The sequence below is a fragment of the Miscanthus floridulus genome, chromosome 2 (genome assembly GCF_019320115.1).
Source record: "Miscanthus floridulus cultivar M001 chromosome 2, ASM1932011v1, whole genome shotgun sequence".
Lineage (NCBI taxonomy): Eukaryota > Viridiplantae > Streptophyta > Magnoliopsida > Poales > Poaceae > Miscanthus > Miscanthus floridulus.
In genome coordinates this window covers 39,866,108-39,889,044 of record NC_089581.1, presented here as the reverse complement: position 1 = coordinate 39,889,044, position 22,937 = coordinate 39,866,108, and the positions used below count along the sequence as shown (strand labels likewise).

Below are 22,937 nucleotides of genomic sequence, written 5' to 3'. Positions count from 1 at the left end.
AACTCGTGGGTGCATTCTCTGAAAAATGCTTATCACGCGGATTTGATCCGACTACTGAACAGCATTTCTTCATGTGCTACTGCGTTTGACAAATGCATCATCAAGGAACTCTAGTTAACAGCGAAAGAGTCATAATTTTGGTTCACAGCAGATCCAGTTATTTCCATATACAGCACAGAAAGGCTCTGAGAAACATAGCACACAAAACATGTTAAAAAAAACACACACACAAAGCACTCAAAATGAGCGGGCATATGCTGCGTCCAACTCGAAGATTCAGATCTCCTAGCTTCATGCTTGTTGGGAACATACTATCATGTTACATCTACAGATAAACAGGCCTCTACTTCATTCTAACAAAGGGGAATTCCTCCTCGATTAGTCATACAAGGTTCCAAAAGATTACAACCCAGCAGGTTTGGGAAGATAGGATCATACAACCTCTATACAAAAAGCAGGTAGAATGCTCCTATGCCCTGGAGGAATAACCCATAGTAGTCAGTACATATTAAACTAATTAGTACAAACAGAAGAACCAAAATCTTCATCTAGGTTCCCCTTCATGCAGGGAACCAAGGAAAAAGGGGTTCTCGATGTTGAACATCAGGGCAGACTGTCGTCATGTCTTGGGTTCTCGGCCACCATGGTGACAAGCTATACAACAGAGACGGCAGGTGTTAGTGCAACTTCCATTGTTGGTGGTGGCTCAGGCCATGAGAACTCAAAAGGGGCAGCCATGGTAAGAAGCTGAGTGGCTGATGCAGTCTCTTTTGGGGACGACTGGGTGTACTGGAACTCGATTTGGAGGCGGTGGTGCAATGGGGTTGATGCCATCAGTCCTTTCTTGATGTCCACCTGTAGTTCCCGGATTGGTATGGCTGCCAAGAAACTCTTGATGTATTCTTTACATGATTCTTTGCCCGTCGACACAAGCACGTCCTCTTCAGTATCATTCCCACTGTCCTGGTCAGTTGAAGAGCTCTCAGAACCTGAAGAGTCCTTCAATGGTCCACTTGAGTCGGGGCTAGAAGGCTTCTTTTCACCATGTACCTTGTGAATTGTAGTGTTGTTGTCAAACTTCAAAATGTACGCCTGGCTGCACCCTTCATGGAGCCTTTCTCCAAGGGTATCGATAATGTAATATGCATCATGCTCAACCTTGAGTAGAAAAAAGTGGTCATTCCAACTTACTATGTATAAGTTAGGGCTACCACTAGATGAGAACTCTGCTGCCTGGGCAATCTCATCCCAGATGTTGTCAAATGACATGGCACCATTAAGAAAGTCAAAACCACTCATGTCATCATCGCCTTCGGGCTGGAAGAATCCAATAAAAGATTTGCTGGGGGAAACTGTCAGCGGGCGAATCTTGGCATGAAGGACAGTTTCAAGATCAAAGTGCTTGTCAGGAAAACGCTCTCTATATGTCTCGTTGTCGCAAAGGTTTCTCCACTCTAGTGATCCTTCACGGATAAGGCTGTCAAACTGTGACTGGATAGGCATCATATTCTGATTTGCTTGGAACCAGTCTGCGATAACAGCCACAAGTGCTGTACATGCGCTCTCCCCAGCTGCTCGCTCACTTCTCTGGTCTATTGATGCAAAGAACACCTGGGATGAAAGCTTCATATGGCCATCGCGGCTAATTATCTCCTTCAACTCCCAATTTCCAATGACAAAATTGTCATCACCAAATTCTGACACCATACCGTTTGCTGATCCATCTTCTCCTCTTGATCCCTGAAATCCAAAGATGCGTTGCTTAAAAGAAGCTGAAGTGAATTCGTGAAATATGCTGTTAACTTGTTTTATAATGCTAAAAATAGGAGGGAAGATTTACCTCTGAAACAGATTCATCAGAAGATGTTAGCAAGCGTCGATCATAGTCAATATCATCACCTCCCTCTTCCCCATATGCCTTTTTCAACAGAGGTTCGCCTTTAGCCTTCAGTGACCGTAAACTCAGTTTCCTCTTTCTCCAAGGAAGTATACTGCGCTTAGCAGTTAGCAACCCTGTCTCTGTGGTTGATGGCAACACTTTCTCTACATGGAAACCGACATCAGATTTTCGGTTACTATAATATATCCAGTCCTCATGCTCCCCATCAATCTTTGCATGGGCATAAACTAGGCCACCAACGTAGTTGACAGACTGCAGAGAGCCATAACTGAAGGACTTCCTGATAGTTGAATCTCCAAATTCATCTTCCTGTACTCTGTCATCCAGATCGTCATCAAGGGACTCAGTATCACATGGATATTCAGCACCATCACTGTTAACGCAGAACTTATCTTCGCCGCCTTCCTCATCTTGGCAAGTCTTCTTAGACCTTCGCGTTGACACCAGATCTGTGAGAATTTTCACCTTCCTCAGCCCTGCTTTAATAACTGAAACCTCATCTTTTCCTCCAGGAAGAGAATCACCAGATGATGGGGACAATGGCAAGGTTGCAGCAGGTCGCTGTGATGCATCAGATGTTTCTTGAAAAGCTCTTAGTTCCACCATACTCAAAGTGAGCTGCACAAAAATAAGATCAAAGGTCACATGGTATAGTGATTTAAAGTAGAAGTTTTTTTCCCCCAAAATTTGAAGGACAACTGTTAACCGGAACTTCTAGTTCACATCGTATACTCACATGAAGGGATGGGGCTGGTTCAGGTGCACCACCAGGTACAGACAATGGAAGAATTATCTCAATCGTCTCTCCAGCCGTCAATGCGTAATCTGCTAGATTGAGAGAAGCAGTTCCCAGAATTGATGGTTTATTCTTTGGGCCTTTGTTGATATCCTGTACCAAAGAAATAAGGAGAAGGAAGATCAGACTTGCTTGCAAAGATGAAATCAGCTCAAAAGAAATATACACAAAGTTGCCAAGGGATGATATCTCCAAAGCTAACATATAAAACAAAATGTTCTGATTGCCTTGACAAGGAAACTATCTTGTCCATATAGTACGTTGTTATTCAATGCTTGTCATCACAAGGTAACATGTTACTGTCAGGAAGATAAACTTGCTCCATATTAACAGGAATATGGATACAGAGATTTCTTCCCTACGACTAATCATGGACCATATGACATCAGAAACAACTCGTATGTTTTTTCCTTTTGATTGAAATGAAATGTGAGTGGATTATTTCTCCTACTATAGTTTACAAGAGAAGTAAAACACATAGCACTTGTTACGTTACACACAAACACATGAAAGGTTAAGCAATTAGAAAACGTTAATCACTTAACAGAATAGATACGTGGGGCTACAGACACATCAGTGTCAGAAGCAAAAAGGGCAAATAAGAACAAAAACTGGAAAGTAGAATCAAAATGGGCAAACAGGATACCCTGATCATAATTTGTTACTTAAAAAAGTAGTGCTTGTTTGGACCTCGGAATAGGAACCCAAATCATTAGGATTTTAGGTCGAAGTCCAACTAAAATCCAAAAACTACGGATCACTTTCCCATTTCCAAACACACCATAAGTGGAGCAGAAGTAAACCAACCTGATTCTGGACACAAAATTTTCTACAGGACAGCGTAAAACAAGTGGGAGATGATGCAAATAACCAACAGGGGAACACCGAAATCATCTAGTGATACACACTGTATAGTTCGCTACATTGTTATGAAGAGTATGAACAATAGGAGCAGATAGTAGAAGAGAATCCAAGGAGGAGGAGACGCTCACGCTGAAGACGCAGAAGGCGAGCTCCCACGGGTGGAACGCGGCGCCCTCCCGCTGCGACGCGGCCGCGAGGGTGACGACGCTCTCGAACTCCTCCTCCCACGCCGCCCCGGCGTCCTCCCGCGTGCGGTTGCGCCTGACTGCGGCACGCCGCAGCGAGCCGAGCGCGGAGGCCCTGGGCCCCTTCCACCTCACCTCCGCCGCGACGACAGCGGCCCTCGGCGGCGCGGCGCCCGCCGCCGCCTCGCGCTCCGGCGAGCCCGGCTCCGCCGCTGTCGCAGGCGGAGGCGGAGGCGGAGGCGGCAGCCCCTCCGCACGCCGCACCACCAGCCGCGCGCGGAACTTGCGCGCCGCCGGCGGCCGCGGCCACCGCATCATCCTCGCCACCATCAGCGGCTCGCCGGCGCGAGGCGAGGGTCGCAGAGAGAGATCGGCCGTAACCTGGGGTTTCGGGGGGGATAAGTAAGTATCGATGACTGAGTCTGAGACGTCAGGAAGCGGACAAGGGAACGCGGTTTCGGCGGTGGAAGGCGTCGGACTGAGACTGAGAGAAGCCAGGCGGCGGCGAGGCCAGCGGGACCGCGAGGTGGGAGTGGGAGTGGGAGTGGATTTGAGCTTTGAGGCGGGTTCTCTCGGGGGAAAGGAGGAGGAGGAGGAGGAGGAGGGGAGGCCCGCGGCGGATGCACGGGAGGAGAGAGGAGCGGAGCTCCGAAATAAATAGGAAAGGTGAACGTTAGGTCGGGGGAGGGCGTTGCCGTTGGCGTTGCAGACTGCAGTGTAGTGGTTCTTCGTCGTCTCCGTTTGGGTTTTCTCCCTGTGTTTTTTCTTTTTGCCCCTGGTATATTATTATTATTCCATTCGACCCTTGACGTTAAATTCCGCGGTGGAGCCCACTGCCGCCTTTTTCTACGCTGTCAATTTCGTCTCGTGTGGTTTAATTTCCCCATTTCTCGCCACATGGATTACTCTAACTTTGGCCCCGTTCGCTGGTCTGAAACTTGCTGAAACTGGCTGAAAAACATTGTTTCGGCTGAATTGTTGTGAGAGAAAAACACTGTTCCGACAGAAAAAAGAAGCCGAACAAGCCATTTTTAAGACAAGCGAACGGAAGCTTTATGCTAAAGTCAAGGTACATTTTAAATATGGCTTAGTCTAATATTGACAATGTTTATGATATCAAAGTATATTATAAAAACAAGAGTATATATAGTATTTTTTATAAGAAAGTATATATGTTATTTCTTATACTGTAGCTATATACGGTGTATGTATGTGTAGTAAAAGCTACTTTGTGGGTTGGGGGCCCAGCGACTTGGGGGCACGTGGCGTTGCAAGTTGCCTGCCGGAGGTTTACGGCCTGTTCAGGAGGCCGTATCGTATCGTGTATTATTTACTGCTGGTTGGTTTGGTGTGAGAGAAAAACACTGTTCCCGGCTGGAAATTTACGATCGTTTACGATAGCGCTACAGGCAAAAGATTCAATACTTATTCGGCATCTTCTTCAACAACAAGACGCAAAAGAGAATTCTTTCTGTAAATGAGTTTCCAAAAGAGAGGATGCCCATATTTGGATTGTGCCTCTCAGACAACCCAAAATAGGTCTCCCGTATAGGTACTCTGTTGAAGGCTAATTTTGAATCTCTTGCTACCCATTTTTTGTTTGGGTGCCCATATGAGTTCTTTGTTGGAGATAGTCTAAGCGCTGAAAAGAAGTGTGCGTGGCCGTGAGCTGTGGGCCGTGCTGGATGCCCGCAGCCGTGTGCGCTGCGTTGTTTTTGCCGCATCGTTTGACGCGAACATGATTGCACGATGGTGGGCACCGGCACCGGGGAACGAGGAAAGCGCCCGCGGCCGCGGCCGAGATGGTCAGCCTATTCACCTGTTGGTTTCAGTCAGGGCTTATCAGTCAGTCAACCATGTTTTTCTCTCACAATATACTAACACCAGCCGAACTTATCAGCCCAGAAACCAATAATAAGTGTCTGCCGGCCGCCTGTTCCGTTGACATTTCCCACGCCGCAGGACGGCAGGAGACCCAAGGCCACGACGGTTTTTTAACGGACGCAGAAAGTCTTGGGGAAACGGGATTTGCACATAACCCCCGGGGGTTCAACTCAATCCGAGAGCTGCTGAACCCCATCGTTTTCCACCCTGAAAGCTGAAAGTCTCAAAGCAGTTTCAGCAGCTGTCGTTTATGGCTAAGGCCCTATTTAGTTTCCAAAAAATTTTGCGCAGTACCCATCACATCGAATCTTGCGGCACATGCATGGAGTACTAAATGTAGACGAAAAAAAAACTAATTGCACAGTTGGGTGAGAAATCGCGAGACAAAACTTTCGAACCTAATTAGTCCATAATTAGACACTAATTGCCAAATACAAACAAACGGGCTACAGTAACCAAAACCAAAAAATTTTGGCTTCTAAACGCGGCCTAAAACATTTCCCTTTTCCCTGCTTATTAGCATAAGTTAATTCAGCACTAAGCAATCTCCGGGTCCGGGTAGAAAATATTATGAATATCACGCAGGAATATATGATTGATCGATGCCGAACGAATTGCCGATGCATAAGCATCAGCAGATAGCAGCTCGCAAACCACAAACAAATTCCATCTGTCCGTCTCCAGGCTCCAGCTGCGACGAGGTGGACAGCCTGTGCGGTTGTTCCTTTGGAACAGATGCCCTTTGGATTTATAAAAGCTGCGATTCCGATTCCATCGTCCAAGCGCAACGCAGACAGTAAGACAGACGTTCCATTTCTCTCGGCTTCGGCAACAAGAAGAGATCCCTCCAATTTCTTAGCTGGCGATTGACATGCAAGTCAGATAATATAATACTATATATATATAAACCTTCCATTTTGTCCTCCTCGAGCTCGATCCATGTGACACATAAATAAATGTCGTCCTGCCTGTCCTTCCTTTACTCCTAATTGCTTAGGAGTAAAGGAAGGACAGGCAGGACGACATTTATTTATGTGTCACATGGATCGTGTGTGTGTATATATATATATATATATATATATATATATATATATATATATATATATATATATATATATATATATAATTGCTTAGGAGTAAAGGAATGACAGGCAGGACGACATTTATTTATGTGTCACATGGATCGAGCTCGAGGAGGACAAAATGGAAGGTTGATTAGTTGGCCACTTTTTTTTATGCCTCGACTTTTCAAGTACAAGTTACATACCAACTCATATCACCACACGTACATAAACTCACACACACACCCAAGTCCACCAGGCTTCGCACGTGACAGGCACGTCACACTGACTATTGTGGCACATCCACGTATGAGGTTATAGATACAAGGTACCTATAAATTTATTTAATAGGCTGGATGAGGCTATAGATACATGTATCTATAAATTTATTTAGGCCGTGTTCGTTTGAAGGGGAATGACTACCGAGAAATAATTCAGACCGGATTCATTATGTAATTTGAATAAACTTCAGTCAACGTGAATGGTTCCTGGCCCGGATTCAGTTGAACCGAACGAGCCCTTAATGGGAAAAAACTGTGGATGCGAGACCGGAAATTATGCTCCCGGGGGATTGAACTCCGGCCGGCAAGCACCAGCACCTGCGCACTTGCCACTCGAGCTAGGCTCGGTCCACATTAGTTGACCACTTGGACACATACGCGTGTCGCGTGGACATGATGATTAGCCGATGATCACTGCTTCCTAGGGTGACCGGCCCACCGACCCACACACACACACGAGCCAAGACGATTCCAGATGGCTATATACTAGTAATGTGTTTGCTAAAGTTTTATCTCTTTCTCGATGGACGGCTGTAGGGAGACCAATTAAGCTGGCACGGCTCACAAGCTACCATAAACACAATGAATTGTACGGGTAATACTACTAAGCACAGAGAAAGGCGTTAGAACATACAGCTCACGTGCACGACACATTGTTCCAAGGAGAGGCAGGGCGAGTCCCTTTAGCTTTAATACATATACAGCACAGATGCCATCGATCTAATCGATGCCATTGCTAGCTGTTGGTACGTGCTGTCCGGACTCTCCTGGAGCCAGAACACATGATTCTCGTACTGCCCCATTTTTTTCTTTCCAAATGCTCTAGGCCACGGGGACAAGAGCTATGGAAGAACTCTTTTTGGAACGGTCGGAGGCACATACAAACTCTCAAGCCTTGTTATACAGCAACGAACGTGACAGGCACCGCCGGTATACGCCACGCGCACAGAAGCGTGCACAATTGAAACGACCTGAACAATATATTTTTTGAGATCCGGAACGCATATGTATTAATAAGGAAAAGAGAGAATTACATATGCCAGCAGGTACAAATAATGGCTCCCTAGACTTGGCAGACCGTCAAGCTAGACAATGAGCCACGACAACTTGGCTTCCGAACAGCAACACAGCCTACCTAGCTTCATCTTCTAACTCGCCGAACAAACTAGCCACCGATATCTTCTTCCATTTCAGAAAACCATCGTTCCGGTGCTGGCACCATCCCTTGATTAGCGCGAACAGCTCTGCACCAAACCTGAGGACATGGCAATTGCACGGCGAAGTGCTGGTTATGAAGCACCTGGGAATGCTCGACGGACAGACAAAGCCTTCCATAGCAGCCGAGAATGCCTATGGCAGTATCTTCGTCGACTAACTGAACCCCTCACATGCTGAGGCAATGTGACAGCTCTTCTCTAACTCAGTGGCTTTGTACAAGGAGAGCAGGCGAGGCGCCACGCAAGCCAGCGCGATTCGGTCGCTGATGCTGGCTAGGTAGCACAATTAACGAGTAATAGTCCATGATCTTCTTCTGTTAGGGAGGGCTGAGCCAATTATATAACACTAACTCGTAGCGTGCCAAGTTCGTGGTGCGTCGTTTTAACTTTCTAGATATATAAATCAGAATTGTTTTTTTTTCTTAAAAAAACGATTCGTAATTTAGAACGAAGAAACTATTAAATGATAAAGATAATCTCTTGTTATGTGCATTTGTTACTTTTGTATTTTAAAAATATTATTAGTATTGAGGTGATAATTATTAGTTCATCTCCTCGTCAGTCCCCAAATCCCCATGGAGAAAGGAAAGGATTAGCCGAGTTGAATAGGCCCGCAGGGTGATAACAAATGGGAAGTGCATTATGTTGTGCTTTTGTGACTCCCCTGTGTCTGTGTCTACCTGATTTTTTCAACAAAAAAAGGATAAAGTTAGTACACTAGCTCTGAAATATTGAGTTGAACAGGACTGTATATCTAGCGAGAGATGACTGTGAGTGGACTTGTCTCTAAACGATATGATGGTCGTCTATATGTTTTCTTCACTGGTACTGCAGGCGTGCATGGACCCGGCCAGCCCCCACGCACAAAGGTAGTACGGTGCTACCCTACGCAGTAAGCACGCACAGCTGTTTGATTTCTCCTCCTAAACTTTAGTCGTTGTCCCATCGAATATTTGGACACATATATATATATATATAGAGTATTAAATATAGACTAATTATAAAACTAATTGCATAACTTGCGACTAATTTGTGAGACAGAGTGCGTTCGGCTGGTACCTTCGGGCACTGTAGCTCGGATGGTTGTGGATGTTTGAATAGTGTTCTGTGAGGGAGAATAAGCTAGAACGATCTAAGACCGGACCAGCCGAATGCACTGAAATTTTTTAAGCCTAATTAATTCATAATCTAACAATGTAGTGCTACAGTAAACATGTGCTAATGATAAATTAATTAGGTTTAATAAATTCATCTCATAGAGTACTGACGAATTCTATAATTTGTTTTTTATTAGTATCTGAACACCCCGACACCCTGATACGACACCTTCTATATTTTAGTCGCCGGATCCCAACACGGCTGGTGAGTGAGATCGATGTGACTCCAGCACTGAGTGGGCATTGAGAACGCACAACACATACTAGTGTCCACTAAGCTGTCCTGGCCGGTGATGAGTGATGACAACAACAAGGCATTATTTGTTTTCAGCAGTAGCTAGCTAGGTTTGGTTCTTGCTTGCTTGTTCCAGCTAGCACTATCAAATTAGCCAACAAGCTAGTCCTTCTAGAAGAACATCCGCTATGTATATACTCCCTTCGTCCATAAATAAATATAATTCTCATATTTTAACAAGTCAAATAGTCTAAACTTTTTAAATTAGTTATAAATATATTTTCATATTAAATTTATTTAGAGACATATATGCTAGTACTAGTACTATTTATTATATATTTAGTCAAATTTGAGCTACTTTTATCGACACTATTTTTATAATTACGTTCTTTTATGCACGAAGATAGTATTTTCATAGACACACCCCTCTTCTGGGTCATCACTCACCGGTCACCCACGAGACTCGGCCGGCATCCACCATATCTGCTTGAGCTGATGTCAACAACTTACACGCACGCACCCACCCAAAAAAAGTGAGCTAGCTAGAGACAGTATAGCTACGGCTGCTGCCATGCCGGCTAGAGATTCAGAAACTGGGAAATGCCCTCCAAAACTTGCAGCCCTATTTCAAACGTGTGTAAGACGCAGTCCCTCTATCTTAAATTGTAAGGCGTTTTAGATTTTCTATATATATATATTTTTTATTATATATTTAGATATGGTGTATATTTAACTACATCAAAAATTTATTTAAAGGCAGTGTAGTTTGTAGACTAGAGGAAAGTTCCACTAAATGATAATTAACATGGGTATATTCAAAATCTTAAAAAACTGTAGGTTCTCGATTTTAAAAGAATTCCTGCTAATATGACAAATCTTTCTTTCTTATTATTTCGGTTCGTTCGTTCGCACCTACTAGACAAGCAAGTCCCTTCTCACGTACTTTTTATTATATACATGCTTTGTTAGATTTAATAACTATTTGTATTTGTATACTGAATTGTGAGGCAACTTTTGCTGATGTATACCGAATTTCCCCTCCGCACTCACACCCTGTGATTCCACGTGCCACGTCCCTAGCTAGTTTACTCTTTATCATATACAAAAAGAAAAATGAGCAGGTAGATGTAGCATTCGGAACTCGTTCGCAATAGCTCTGGATGATAGAAATATCTACATATACACACTCCGTTTTGTGCCCCCAGTGGGGGTCTGTGTTGCCTCGAACGTCACCAGCATTAAGAAGAGGGGGAGAGGCGGCGCGTGCCTGCGCCTCTGGTTCGGATGCCCAGCCGGCGCCAGGAGGAGGAGACACCGAAGCGAGGCAGCAGGAGGGGGATGCAACATTTATAACATACGTCTGAAGTCAGATGAAACATTTAAAATATGCATCTGAAACACTTGCAAAAACACCTCAAAACCATTGTGAAACATAACATCTAGATAAAAACACTTACAAACATATGTTCATATGCAACATCCAAATAAACATACTTGCAACATACGTTTGAAAAACTAGATGAAACATTGAGAACAAAAGCTTGCAACATATGTGTACAACCATTGCAACATATGCAACATCTCGATTTACTTTTGCAAAATCCATATAAAACAAGTGCAACATACCTATGAAACATCTGAAACACTTAAAATATGGCTTGCAACATGCGTTTTTCACCCTTCTACGACGCAGTGCAAAGCGGGGGAACAACCAGTTCTGGCTAGCCAGTGGCTGAGGATGGTGGTGCGACCTAGCAGCGGCCAGCGGTGCCTATGGCTAGCTTGGGCCTATGGCTAGCGACGGCCTTGGTGGAATTGCAAACAGTGAAGCTGGGAGTGCCGGTGAGAGCGCACGAGCATGAGAGATAGGGAGGCGCCCTGGGGGTCCACCGCAGCGGCGAGGGCGTGGCGCGAGGCGTTCAGGTGGGAAGCCAAATGGGAGACGTGGTGCTGGAGGAAGGACGCAGCGACAACGAGCGGGTTTGGAGGCAGTGACATAGCGGAGGGGAAGAGGGTCAGGTTGGACATGGGCGCAACGGAGAGGGAAAGGGAGGAGCCACGTGGAGATGGAGTCGGGGCGGCGGCATCGTGAGGGTTGCGGCGGTGAGAGGCGCTTCGGTGGTGGCATGGCGTGCGAGGTGGAGTTTTTTTAAAGAGGGCGCGCGTCCGGATGGACTGACGTCCTCATCCTACTACCGTATAGTCTTATGGTTTCAACAATTTCTTTTATACACACATCCTAGGTGTAGAATATTATTTTACACCACAAGCCAAAACTGACTAGAAAAAAGAAGTGGCAGCGGAATCATTGACCAATTCCACTGCTTTTCCAGGTCGTCGGTGCTAGGAAACAAGAAGGAACACCCATCCGTCGCCGCCGCGCCCCCCATCATGAACACCTCCCTGACGACCACCCTGTAGTGGTCCGCTGGCCTAACATCCACCACTGTGCCACCATTTGTCGTCGGCCTGCACCCGCTTCCCTCCCCCGCCGGGCTCCCCTTCCCTTCCCTAGGCCGCCTCCCCCGCCATTCGCCGCCGCTCCGCACTCGACCATGACCAAATTCGCCTAGCTCTCCACGGCCCCCTCTTCTCTGGCGAGCTCCCTCATGCTAGGATCCCTCCCCAGCCAAGCAAATAAGAAACGGCAGAAAGAGACACACTGACAAATAGGTCCGCATGTCATTGCATAAGCTCAATAAAGTAGACTCTGACTTAGTACTGTCGTTGTAGAGCGCCCTTACTCAGACAAGCAGGTAGTTTTTTTTTAGTAGTAGCTATGGAGATGCTCTAATGACGGCATATGTGGTGGCATGTTTTTTTTTTTGTTTCATGAAAAATTTGTCACCCGGGTTATTAAACAGGTATAGTGATAGGCTGATAGCTTACAACCACATGTGCGTTCTTACGGTTCGCTCTAGCTGTGAGCAGTGATGCTGATGCATGTATATATCAGCGTCAATTAAACTTTACTTTTCCATGTCAATGCGTTGCCATGCACCGTAAGGAAAAAAGAGAAGTGCTCCGGGCCGATGCTACTATAAAGAATGGAAATCTCAGAGTCAAATAATCTCAAACTATATAAATACAAAAAGTACTGATATCTTTGATGCATAATAATATGTATGATTATATGAATCATGTAATATATTTATTTAAAAATACAAATATTGATATTATTTTTTTATAAACCTATTAAATTTAAGATTATTGAACTTTTTGGAAAGTGAGATTTTCATTTTATTTGGGACGGAGACATGTACTTTGTGTGGCTCATATATATGCTATCTAGTAAATCTCAGACTACTTCAGTTTCTTTTTGGGTTTCTGAATTATTTTCTCGCGAATATGCTAGCACCGTTTCTCGTGGATGTCAGCATGAGAGAGAGGCAAAGAAGCAATAGGTTTTCGTTCTCAGGGTCCCAGCCGAGAAGTAAAAAAGTCTCGAAGGAACTCTGTTGAGTGTTGTGGTCAAGTTCGCTGGTCTGGACTCGATCAGCCAGCCGGCTGATCCCACTCATAAGTTACTATTTATTAAACCAATTGAAAAATATTTTTCTCTCACAACAAACCAATTAAAATAGTATTTTCAGCCAAATTCTACACCAGCGAACGGGGCCACGTAAAGACGGAGAGATGCCGAAGACAGAATGATGCCAACAAATCACATCCCCAGCGGCCCCCTATTCATCCTCTTGTCAAATCACATCACTAACCTAGCTCTCCTCGTCAAGATCGATTCGATTCAGGCTGGCCATCATGATCACCGGCGATCCGCAGGTCGCAACGCTGCTGGATGGATGGAGCCAACAACAGCAAGCATACTTATTATATGTGGACGAGCTAGGGCAGAGACTAGCTATAGAGTGGTGGCGAGCACAGTGGCTGAAGGCAAGTCGATGACAGGACCTAACTGAGTTAGTGGCTATTAGCCTATTACTAGCTGTTTGAGTTGGCAAGAATTCTGCTTTAAGATAACGCAGCCGCCCGCCCTAGTGGTGAGCTTGTAAGCTGTAATAATTTGAGCCACCACCCGTGTGTCTACCGGTCCTCCGATCAAAAGTGCTGTTGTGAACATTGCAACCGTCTAGTACTTTTTCCTAAAAAACAGTTATAAGGCACGGCACAATATACTTTTGTAAGAAACATTGGACTCAGCAAAGAATTAAATAACAACATAATCATATAATCATTAGGACTAACAATATTGACTAGTAACCGTTGGGGAAGAAATCTGTTCCTATTACAAATTTGCCTGATGATGAAATCTCACCGGGCCTAATTTAAGGTAAAAGAAATTGTAAAAAAGGGTGATCATATATTTCCTTTATGTGGGTCAGAAAAATTCGTTGTTAGCAACCGCAAGGCCAGAGAAAAAGATTCAACTTGTTGTTCAGGCTACTTTTTTACAAGAGCACAAGGGTCAATTTTCTGAGATTAAGACAAGCACAAGAGCCCGACGCCACAAGCGCAAAAAGGTTGGAAAAGGCACACCTACCTCGTGCTGCGCTAGGAATTGGCAACACGTCATGGGATCATAATGCCACGGAGAAGGGAGAACATAAAATCTGTTGTGTTCACCTTACTTGTCAATTGCTTTATTTTAGTTAATTTCCATGGCGGATCAAATATTCTTTAGTGTTTAGTCACGCAGTACTAGTAGAGTGCACAAAAGGAGTATATATACCCAAGTGAAGACGACGTGTGTGTGTAAACTAAAATTGTCCTTGATTAGATTAGACCATATCCTGATGAGCACAAAGAAACGAATCTAGATGCCAAAATTAATCATAAGATCATTCAATCCTATTGTGCTAGTACTGTGCTAGGTTTCTTTCCTGTGACATAACGATGCTTAATGACACATGCGTGGGCTGTGATTTGGACAGTGGGGACGTAGTAGTAAATCCACAAACGCTAGGTCACAATGAAGAAGACAGAGTAGAAGACACAAGACACACACCTCTGCTGGATTTCTGTTAAATGGGCTTTGAGCTGTAGAGGCCCACAACCTTTGTTGGGCCCGATCAGCAGCACATTTGTACGAGTGCTGAACTCGGCCCAGTTGGTTACGAAACAAGCATTTTTTTTCAGACAAAGAGACGATTACTCTTTTACTTTTTATTTTTCCTTTCAAAATTCAAAATGCCGGATGGTGATGCCTTTCAACCCGTCAAACCAAAGCGCTTGCCATGTAAACACGCACTGATCGATGGAGACCTGATGTGCTCCAACTCCAGCACAGCACACATTGTAAGTACATACAATTGAGCAAACTGTTTTCTTTACAGTCATGCTTCTCTGCTCTATAAATTATTAATCTTAATTGTGAAATGGGAATTGAAGCCTGTATGTGCTTCCAAATGTGCATAACTCGCTGCATCTCCTTCATGCACAATCCGCTGCCTTTGGAGCGAATTTCTTCACTGCGTCTCTGACCGTCAGGGATATCTTGTCGTCGCCGATGAGTTCTGTGAATTTCGCTGAGCGGAGCTTCTGAATTACCGCCGGACCGGGATTGGCAAGGATCAGCTGTAATTGGCAGGCACAAGGAATTTCTTCTTGGTCAAGTGTTCTGCGAGAGGAGTTGAAGAATTGTAGCACCAGGTTTCATGTCTCACCTGAATTTTTCGCTTCTCGACTGTTCTGAACAGCTCCTCCAAGGTGTGGATTCCGCTTGTGTCGATGTCACCCACCGCTGTTGAAGAGTAACAACGTATCAGTGCTGCTGGTGCAAACTAATTCATCGAAATTCATTTGAAAAAAAACTCTGTTTTTATTTTGCATATATAGAGAATAGATATATCCACTGTTCGATCTTACGAGATAGATCAACAATCAGAAACTCAATTTCGGGAAACTTCTGTTCTCGTTGCCGTTCTTCCTCCTCATTCAGCCACCTCAAGATTCTGAAAATCGGTAATCGGACACGAAACTAGTGAAGAATAGTTTGCTTGTCGCTAATATTTGACATAGGAGAACGCGGTGCTAGTGGTACTCAACATGATGCAATGATGTACCTAACACATTGTAATTAGCTAGCATATATCCAACTAACAAGTTGCTTGAACATGCAGCCATATCATACTGCTTACACAACAGGTAACCATATATGTTAGCGTGTGCTGACTTTCCTGGATTTGATTCTAATAGCTGCATCAGCCCTATATTATTTTTTCTTTCCAATAAAGAAACATTTTCAACGTTTCATACATACACATGCCCAAGTTTATCTGAGATTTCACGCTAATATTAATTATATTATGTTTGTTCCTCTTCCTCCCCTATGCCAGTGCTTCTTCAAAAAAAGAAATAGTATACTTGAAATGAAGGGTTCATCACATATATTGCAAAAGGTTGGTATACAATGAAAATACTATTAACACCAGTTAATACTACCTTTCTTTAACATAGTTGGAATTCGTGAAGTAGATAGTTGAATCCACTCGAACAATGATCACCCCGGGCACCGTGGTAACTTCTGGGTATTGCTCAATGTTCCTATACACCGTCGTTCTTGGAAGGTTGCCAAGCAAGGCGGTTTTGGGCCGTGTTGCTTGGACAAGTATCTTGGCAACTGAATTTGCAACCTATTCCATTCAACAATAAAGATGTTCTACTATCATTAGCCCTTGTTTCAAATGTGCAAGGAATTCAATTGAAGGTCGCAGCTAGAACAGAAATCGTTGGAATTAGTTAGTCCATATATACCGCAATTAGCAGGCCATGCTCCACTGATGAAAACACGACTCCCAAACACGCCAAGAAGTCCAGCTTATCAACCTTCCAGATACGGTACGCTGCCTTGTAGTCAATCAGGCCATGCACCGCCGATATGATGATGGAAGAGAGGATGGCATTGGGAGTGTACTTGAACAGTGGAGTGATAAACAGTAGCGTCAGGAGCACTATAACTGACATAACCATGTTGGATGCTGCTGTTCTGCAGCCAGCCATGCAGTTCACCGCTGATCGCCCAAAACCACCTAACAAGATCAAAAGATTTTGTTCAGAAAGAAAGAATGTATACAACTGTTTGTGCTGCGCTGTACGATTGGTTTCAAGCTCAAATAGCGCAGTTACCCGTGGTCATGTAGCAGGAAGTCAACGACCCTACCACGTTCATGGTTCCTAGAGCTACCACTTCCTTGTTCCCGTCTAGTGGGTAGTCCTTCATGGCAGCAAATGTTCTTCCAATTGCAACTGCCTCCTGGTAATTGTTCACATAGGTTAAATTGCTAGCTTAGCTGTCCTCCACCGCGTGCTGATTTGAAACGAAATGAAGTTTGTTTTACCGTTAGGGCTATCAATCCAGTTATCACTCCAATTTTCAATCCTTTCAGCAAGAACGGGCCACTGAAGTATATGAGGCTAGCTGAAGGCGGGTTGACACCTTTCTCTATTTTTTTGACCTGCAATATAACATAACCAGTGATAATTAAGCTTCACTGCTAACTTCAACTAAACTTTTGGTGTCTTTCTGCAACTTGTGAGTAGTCAAGAGTGGCTCTTACAACTGCCACGCCATGCCTGTCCGCATGAGTGATGTACACAAAGAAGGTTGATAGAATCACCGAAACCAGCGGCGCAATCGCAGACATCCAGAAGAGATTCTTCTTTTTCTTTCCCTATATACAATCAGTTGTCTCAGTGAAACTACAGCGTGGTGTATACCTCGATCATAATGTAAACAGTAATAGGCAATGCTACGGTACTCCCTTTACTTACCAGAAGATAATACCTCAAATAAATCTAAGCATTGATTTTTCAGATTTTTTGAATTAATAACTAATTAATTAACCTAATTAAATAAAAATAAATATTATCAAATGGCCTCGTCACGTGGATAAAAAACTTGTTCGGGAAACAAATCACGTGGACCGGGTCTATGACGTTGGTTTTCAGATAATTGAGACTAATAATTGAGACTAATTCAGATAAAAAAAAACTTGTTAGGGAAACAAATCACGTAGATTAACATGTATAAAAAAAGATCAGCAGTTTATGCTAATCAAATCATGTCCATAAATTTGCAAAATAAAAAGATCTACCATATCTAATAGATTATATGCATGCATCAATTAGATCTAGAAAAAAGATTTTTATATCTAGAACTTTCTTTATTTATCACATTTTACAAAAATAAAAATTAGATAAATATATATTTCACACATTTCCTCTTAGAAATTAATTGTCGGGTTCATAAACCCGGAGTTCCTCATGGACCGGCTTCCCAACAAAAGCTCGGCCCAGCAGACAACGTTGCGAACGACGCACAACTCCTGGGCCGGCCCAAATACCTAAAACAAACAGGCCACAAGGGAGATCTGATCTCCGACCAGAAGGTCTGATCGAGGAGGAACGACGCCCGCCTCCGACTCCGGCCCGCCTCTCCGAACGGAAGGCCTCACTAAGGAGGAACAACGCTCGCTTCTGGCTCCGGCCCGCCTTCAGACGGCCTCTCTGACCGGAAGGCCTGGCCAAACACCGCTCCCGACTCCGACCCACGTCTCCGACTGGGGATCACCGAACCTCTGCTTATAGCTCTTCCCCGACTGACACAGTTGGAGCCGACTGGGACCAACCGACCGGGGACGCCCGCTTGGTGAGGACCAGGAAACGGACGGAGAAAGTAAGGCAGGGCACTCAAGTCAACCATAATACCGAGGGCCGTACCCTGTACACCTACGGGACAGTACCAACATGACATGTCAGAAGGGTACCTTGCAACCTTCCTAGCATGTCAGAACCCAAGCAATATTGTGGGCGCCGACATTTGCCCTACAGTGTTGTGGGCGCCATCAACTCCCATACCAGACAAACACGGTAAGGCTCCCCCCACATGCCTCTGGGCATCAATAGTGTTGTGGGCGCTGACATTTACCACACCAGGCGAACATAGTAAAACCCCCTACGTGCCTCTGGGCATCAACAGTATGGCAGGCACCGACGTCTGCCATACCAGAAGAAAACGACGCAACCTCTCACGTACATCTAACATTAATAGTGTTATGGGCGCCTACAATCAACTTGTACACGACGACGTGGGCAACAAGACTTAGCATACGTACACTCTCCCTCTCTCACTTGTAAGGCCACCCTCTTCATCTATAAAAGGAGATGCGCTCTCTCTCAAAAAGAGAGATCGGATCAGTTCACTTACATTGATTCACCCTTTGTAACTTTAGACACTCTAAAGCTACACAGAGCGCACGCTCGAACACTTAGCACATAGCGGAGCTCCCGTCACTCTTGGTCCTCCAGACCAGAGTCCGACTGGACCTCTTGTACCTCCATCTTTCTCCCTTCTGTTTGTAACCTCACAACAAACTTCGAGCACCTAGGCTCAAGAATAAAGTCACTGACCGACTCAAACTGGACGTAGGGCACGTTGCCTGAACCAGTATAAACCCTGTGTCATTGAGTGCTAGGCCACCTCCGATCACAACGTACAACAAAACTACAAATATTTACGTGTTGGTCACTTTCTGCACCAACATTAATAAAGATGATTCTTACCTTCTGATCTAACTAAATGAATGGCTCATGATCATTTGGGAGGGGCAGTGGAACTCAGTTTGTCTTACAGTGTACTTGGTGACCAGAAGGAATCCCAAGAACGATGCACCGATCAATATCGTCTGCCAGTTCCACTGTTTGTTTGTAGTGGCAACAACATATATTAAAAAAAAGAAGTTGTCTCAAAACCTCCCATCACCTGTTGAAACAATAAGAGCAAAATGTCGAATGTACAGCACAGTATGCAAACTCTTACCCCATGGTGAGCACTCTTGAAGATTGACTTCATGACCGAGACTATGTCAAGGAAGCCTTTGAGCTGCTGAAGAGCGATGGTGATGGCAGCACCGGACATGAATCCAACGATGGCAGCGTGGGACAAGAACTCTATGATGAATCCTAGCCTGAAGAAGCCGAGAGCGGCCTGTGTGATCCCTGCAAAGAACGTCGCGGTGAACGCTAGCCGCCTGTGCTCCAGCGGGTGCTTCTTGGGATCGATCTCGTTCTGCATCAGAGTGCCGAGCATGAGTGACACGACGGCCACGGGCCCCATGGCTATGTCTCTAGAGCTTCCCATCAGAGGGTATATCAGTGGTGGCACGAAGCTGCTGCTGTCCGTCATTCAAAACAAAAGAGAGAAAAAATGTTTCATTTCAGTTCAGGTGAGGACCTCGACAGGCCAATCTCTGGCGGCAGGTTAGCAAGCTTCGAGTATCCGATGTCCTAGTCCAAAAACGTTAACACTAATTTAGCTAAATAAACCACCATGTTCATTTTGGAATGGATGCAAGAATTCACCTGAGGTATGCAGAGGCTGGCTATGGTGAGGCCGGCGACGAGATCCCCCTTGAAGTCGTCGAGGGTGTAGCGCCTGCCCCAGTCGAGCACCGGGAACACGTGCTGCAGGCCGAGACAGGCCCTTCTGGACTAGCTCGGCTGCTCCTTGTACTGCCGCAGCGGGTCGTCGCCGGCGAACAACATGTCCTTCACCGCCGTGGAGAAGTCATCGAGCAAGCTGTTCTCCGGCGGGAAGCGCACGCTGTAGCCGGTGCTGTCCGTGCGGCGGTGCGAGTGCGACGACGCCCGGCTGCCGCCGAGGCCGAGGTCAGAGCCGTCGTCGTCGAGGTTCTCGCCATGACGGCCTGACAGTGTCACAGTGACAGTAACAGTAACAGTATGATCAGCTCTGTTGCATTGCCGAGGAACGAATGCACGTCCGGATTTATACATGTCAAGGAAGAAACTGCTAAGATTCAAAAGTCAGAGCTCTCTATTTTCGACAGGATGATCGAGAATAATTAAATCTCAAATTATAGACACCGAGATGTCGAGAAATGCAGCAGAGCGTTGAACTAAGCAGAAGACGCCTGCCATAGCTGATTGCTGAATAGGATTTGAACTGAAATTTCTGATAAGGTATAGAACACATTTCTTTTCCCCCAACATGCAAACCGCTTACGTGCCAACCGCATTAACCAGAAAAGAACGGCACACTTGCAGCTATAATAAGAATTAAAAAATGGAGAAGAGCCACTGCCTGTTCTGTGATCAAATCAACTTGTCATTCTTGTACTTAGTTCTCCGCTTCTAAATCTGGGCTATAAATGCAGATCGCCACACCGGTTCCATTTGTGCAAATCAAGAAGAAATATATCCCTGTCACAATTAGGTACTCCACACTAGAGAAAATTGCCACCGATCTCCGAGGCGCTTTCGTTCATTGCTCCAGTTGCAAGTGCATGTGTCATTTGGTAGATCCTGTACATTTGTGCAAATGAAGCAGAAAATTTGGTTAAAACTCAACCAATGCACAGGAGAAGCATTTGCATATATATATATATATATATATATATATATATATATATATATATATATATATATATATATATATATATATATAGTATATTCAGTAGTCAGCTACAAAAATAAGTTATTCCGTAGCCACCTCAATTTACGATAATTTTATATACTAATTTACGATAATGTCAATACATATTTATGATGGTTGGGTTACTATAACACATGGAAATGTTTACCATAACGTTATAGTAAACCACTTAGTATAGAGTTATTATAATCTTATAAATTAATATAGTAATTATCGTAACTCAAAGTGGCTACAGAATAAGTTATTTTGTAACCAGCTACAGGATAATATATATATAAGCAACATCAGTACATGAACCAAAGGCATCAGATTTTAAAGCGGGGGAACAACCCTATTCATTTTAGTATTTGCCGAAAAGGGCAAAAGGAAACGCAAGATCCGACGCGAACTGGGCCGCCATCTCATCTCCAACCGAATGCTCTGTGTCTCTCGGCCTGGCTGTTGTTGCTTTCTGGGTACCTCTTTTTTTTTCGTGTTCAGTTCTCCCAGAAACCGTAGGCAATTCCACCTGTGTTGGACTTGGACCCTGTTGGAGTGTTGGTCGTTCGTGTGAATTGCTCTAGTATATCTACAATCTACTACTACGTAGGAGTACTACGGAGTACTAGTGTTTGATGGGATGTGTTGGGGATGCTCCAAGGCCAGCTGACAGCTGTTCATACAACTGCCAAAAAAATAGAAGCTATACTTGGGTGATCACTGACGAAGTGATGAGTGCCAACGGCCCACCCAATCGATCATATCGATGGCCTTCCTGGAATAGAAACTCGCTTATTATCCCCAGTGCGCGCCTAGTCGCTCGTTAACGCGCCCTGACGCGATCCAAGTGCGAGTACCATGCACTGAGTGGACGGGGGCGTCGTTTTGAAATCTGAAAGGTGACGACGCGACGCGACGTGACGTGAACAGACACTGGAGGATCCGAGGAAGCGCACGAACGGCGGGCACCTACCTACTCTACAGCCCGGCCGGATTTCCCATCATCCCCACCGCGACACCGCCCACTACTTAAAAAAAATGTTCGTAGCAATAGGATAATTTTTTTAGGTGGTTGATGATGGAGCCACTCCTATAATGAATGTGTTTGAGATATACGAGATCAGCCGCCTCTATAAATAACACAGTAAGAGTGGCCGGTGATACGAGCCGTCCATACAAATAAGTCGATTTATAGGGACGGCTCACTCACTAGCCGGTCTTACAAATGCCCCACGTATAAATACGCACGATTTGTAGGGGTGACTCAATCACCAGCCGCCCCTACAAATGACCCACGTATAAATACCTGTAACCCCTTCTTTCTCGGGGCCACGTTGGCACCATAGACGCTGACATGGCAGCTAGCTCGGCACCAACAATCCAGTGTCGAGCCCTCTTACGTAAGGGTCCGCGGTTCCTTTCTCTCTTTCTCTTTACCGTCCCCGCTCGCACCGTCCCTGCCCGCGCGCCCGTGCCGCCCTGTCCGCACCTGCACCGCCCCGGCCGCGCCCGCGCCGCCACACCCGTGCCGGTGTCCACGCCCGCCGTGCCACTCGGCGCCGCGGCCCTGCCCTGCCCCACACCCGTCCGCGGTCCGCGCGCCCTCGCCGGCCGCCGTGTCCTCACGGCGTATAGTGTAAGTAAATTTTATTTTCCATGCTGGATTGAAATAGTTTAGTATACCATCTAACATCTTATTTGGACATGTTGCAGGTGTCGTGGGAGCCGTACGATGGAAAGGGGGCGCTTCCTTTTCATTTGAGCAACATGTGTGGGTTCGACGACGACTTCTATAGGATGAGGTGCCCTCTAATCTATTTTTATGTTGTCGAGTTCCACCTACCACATAGAGTTGCACGCTAATTTGGAGTGAGACAGCTTTGGTCAATGGTTCCGTTCTCGACTGACGTTGACTTACACAAGTAAGCGTTTTGCTATTTCAAATGTCTCGTGATGGTCCATTTTCATTAA

At 45.1% G+C, this 22,937-nt stretch overlaps 1 protein-coding gene and 1 pseudogene across 1 annotated transcript; both read right to left on the bottom strand.

The window, feature by feature from the left end:
- Positions 1–326: 326 nt before the first annotated feature.
- LOC136522304 (uncharacterized) lies at positions 327–4,382 on the bottom strand. The gene is made up of 4 exons (XM_066516137.1): positions 3,689–4,382; positions 2,637–2,789; positions 1,841–2,518; positions 327–1,740 (listed from the first exon to the last, which is right to left on the bottom strand). The coding sequence occupies exons 1-4, from the start codon at positions 4,073–4,075 to the stop codon at positions 655–657; spliced, it is 2,304 nt and encodes a 767-aa protein (XP_066372234.1). The 5' UTR covers positions 4,076–4,382; the 3' UTR covers positions 327–654.
- A 10,586-nt stretch (positions 4,383–14,968) lies between these two features.
- Positions 14,969–22,659, bottom strand: LOC136536390 (sulfate transporter 1.2-like; annotated as a pseudogene).
- Positions 22,660–22,937: the final 278 nt, after the last annotated feature.

What these genes read in the sequence shown, in the direction of transcription:
- LOC136522304 (XM_066516137.1), bottom strand. Translation starts at nt 4,075, where the DNA reads ATGGTGGCGAGGATGATGCGGTGGCCGCGGCCGCCGGCGGCGCGCAAG. An exon ending in AACCAGCCCCATCCCTTCAT is followed by an intron (nt 2,519 to 2,636) that starts GTGAGTATACGA and finishes ATTTTTGTGCAG; the next exon opens with CTCACTTTGAGTATGGTGGA. An exon ending in CTGATGAATCTGTTTCAGAG is followed by an intron (nt 1,741 to 1,840) that starts GTAAATCTTCCC and finishes TTTGGATTTCAG; the next exon opens with GGATCAAGAGGAGAAGATGG.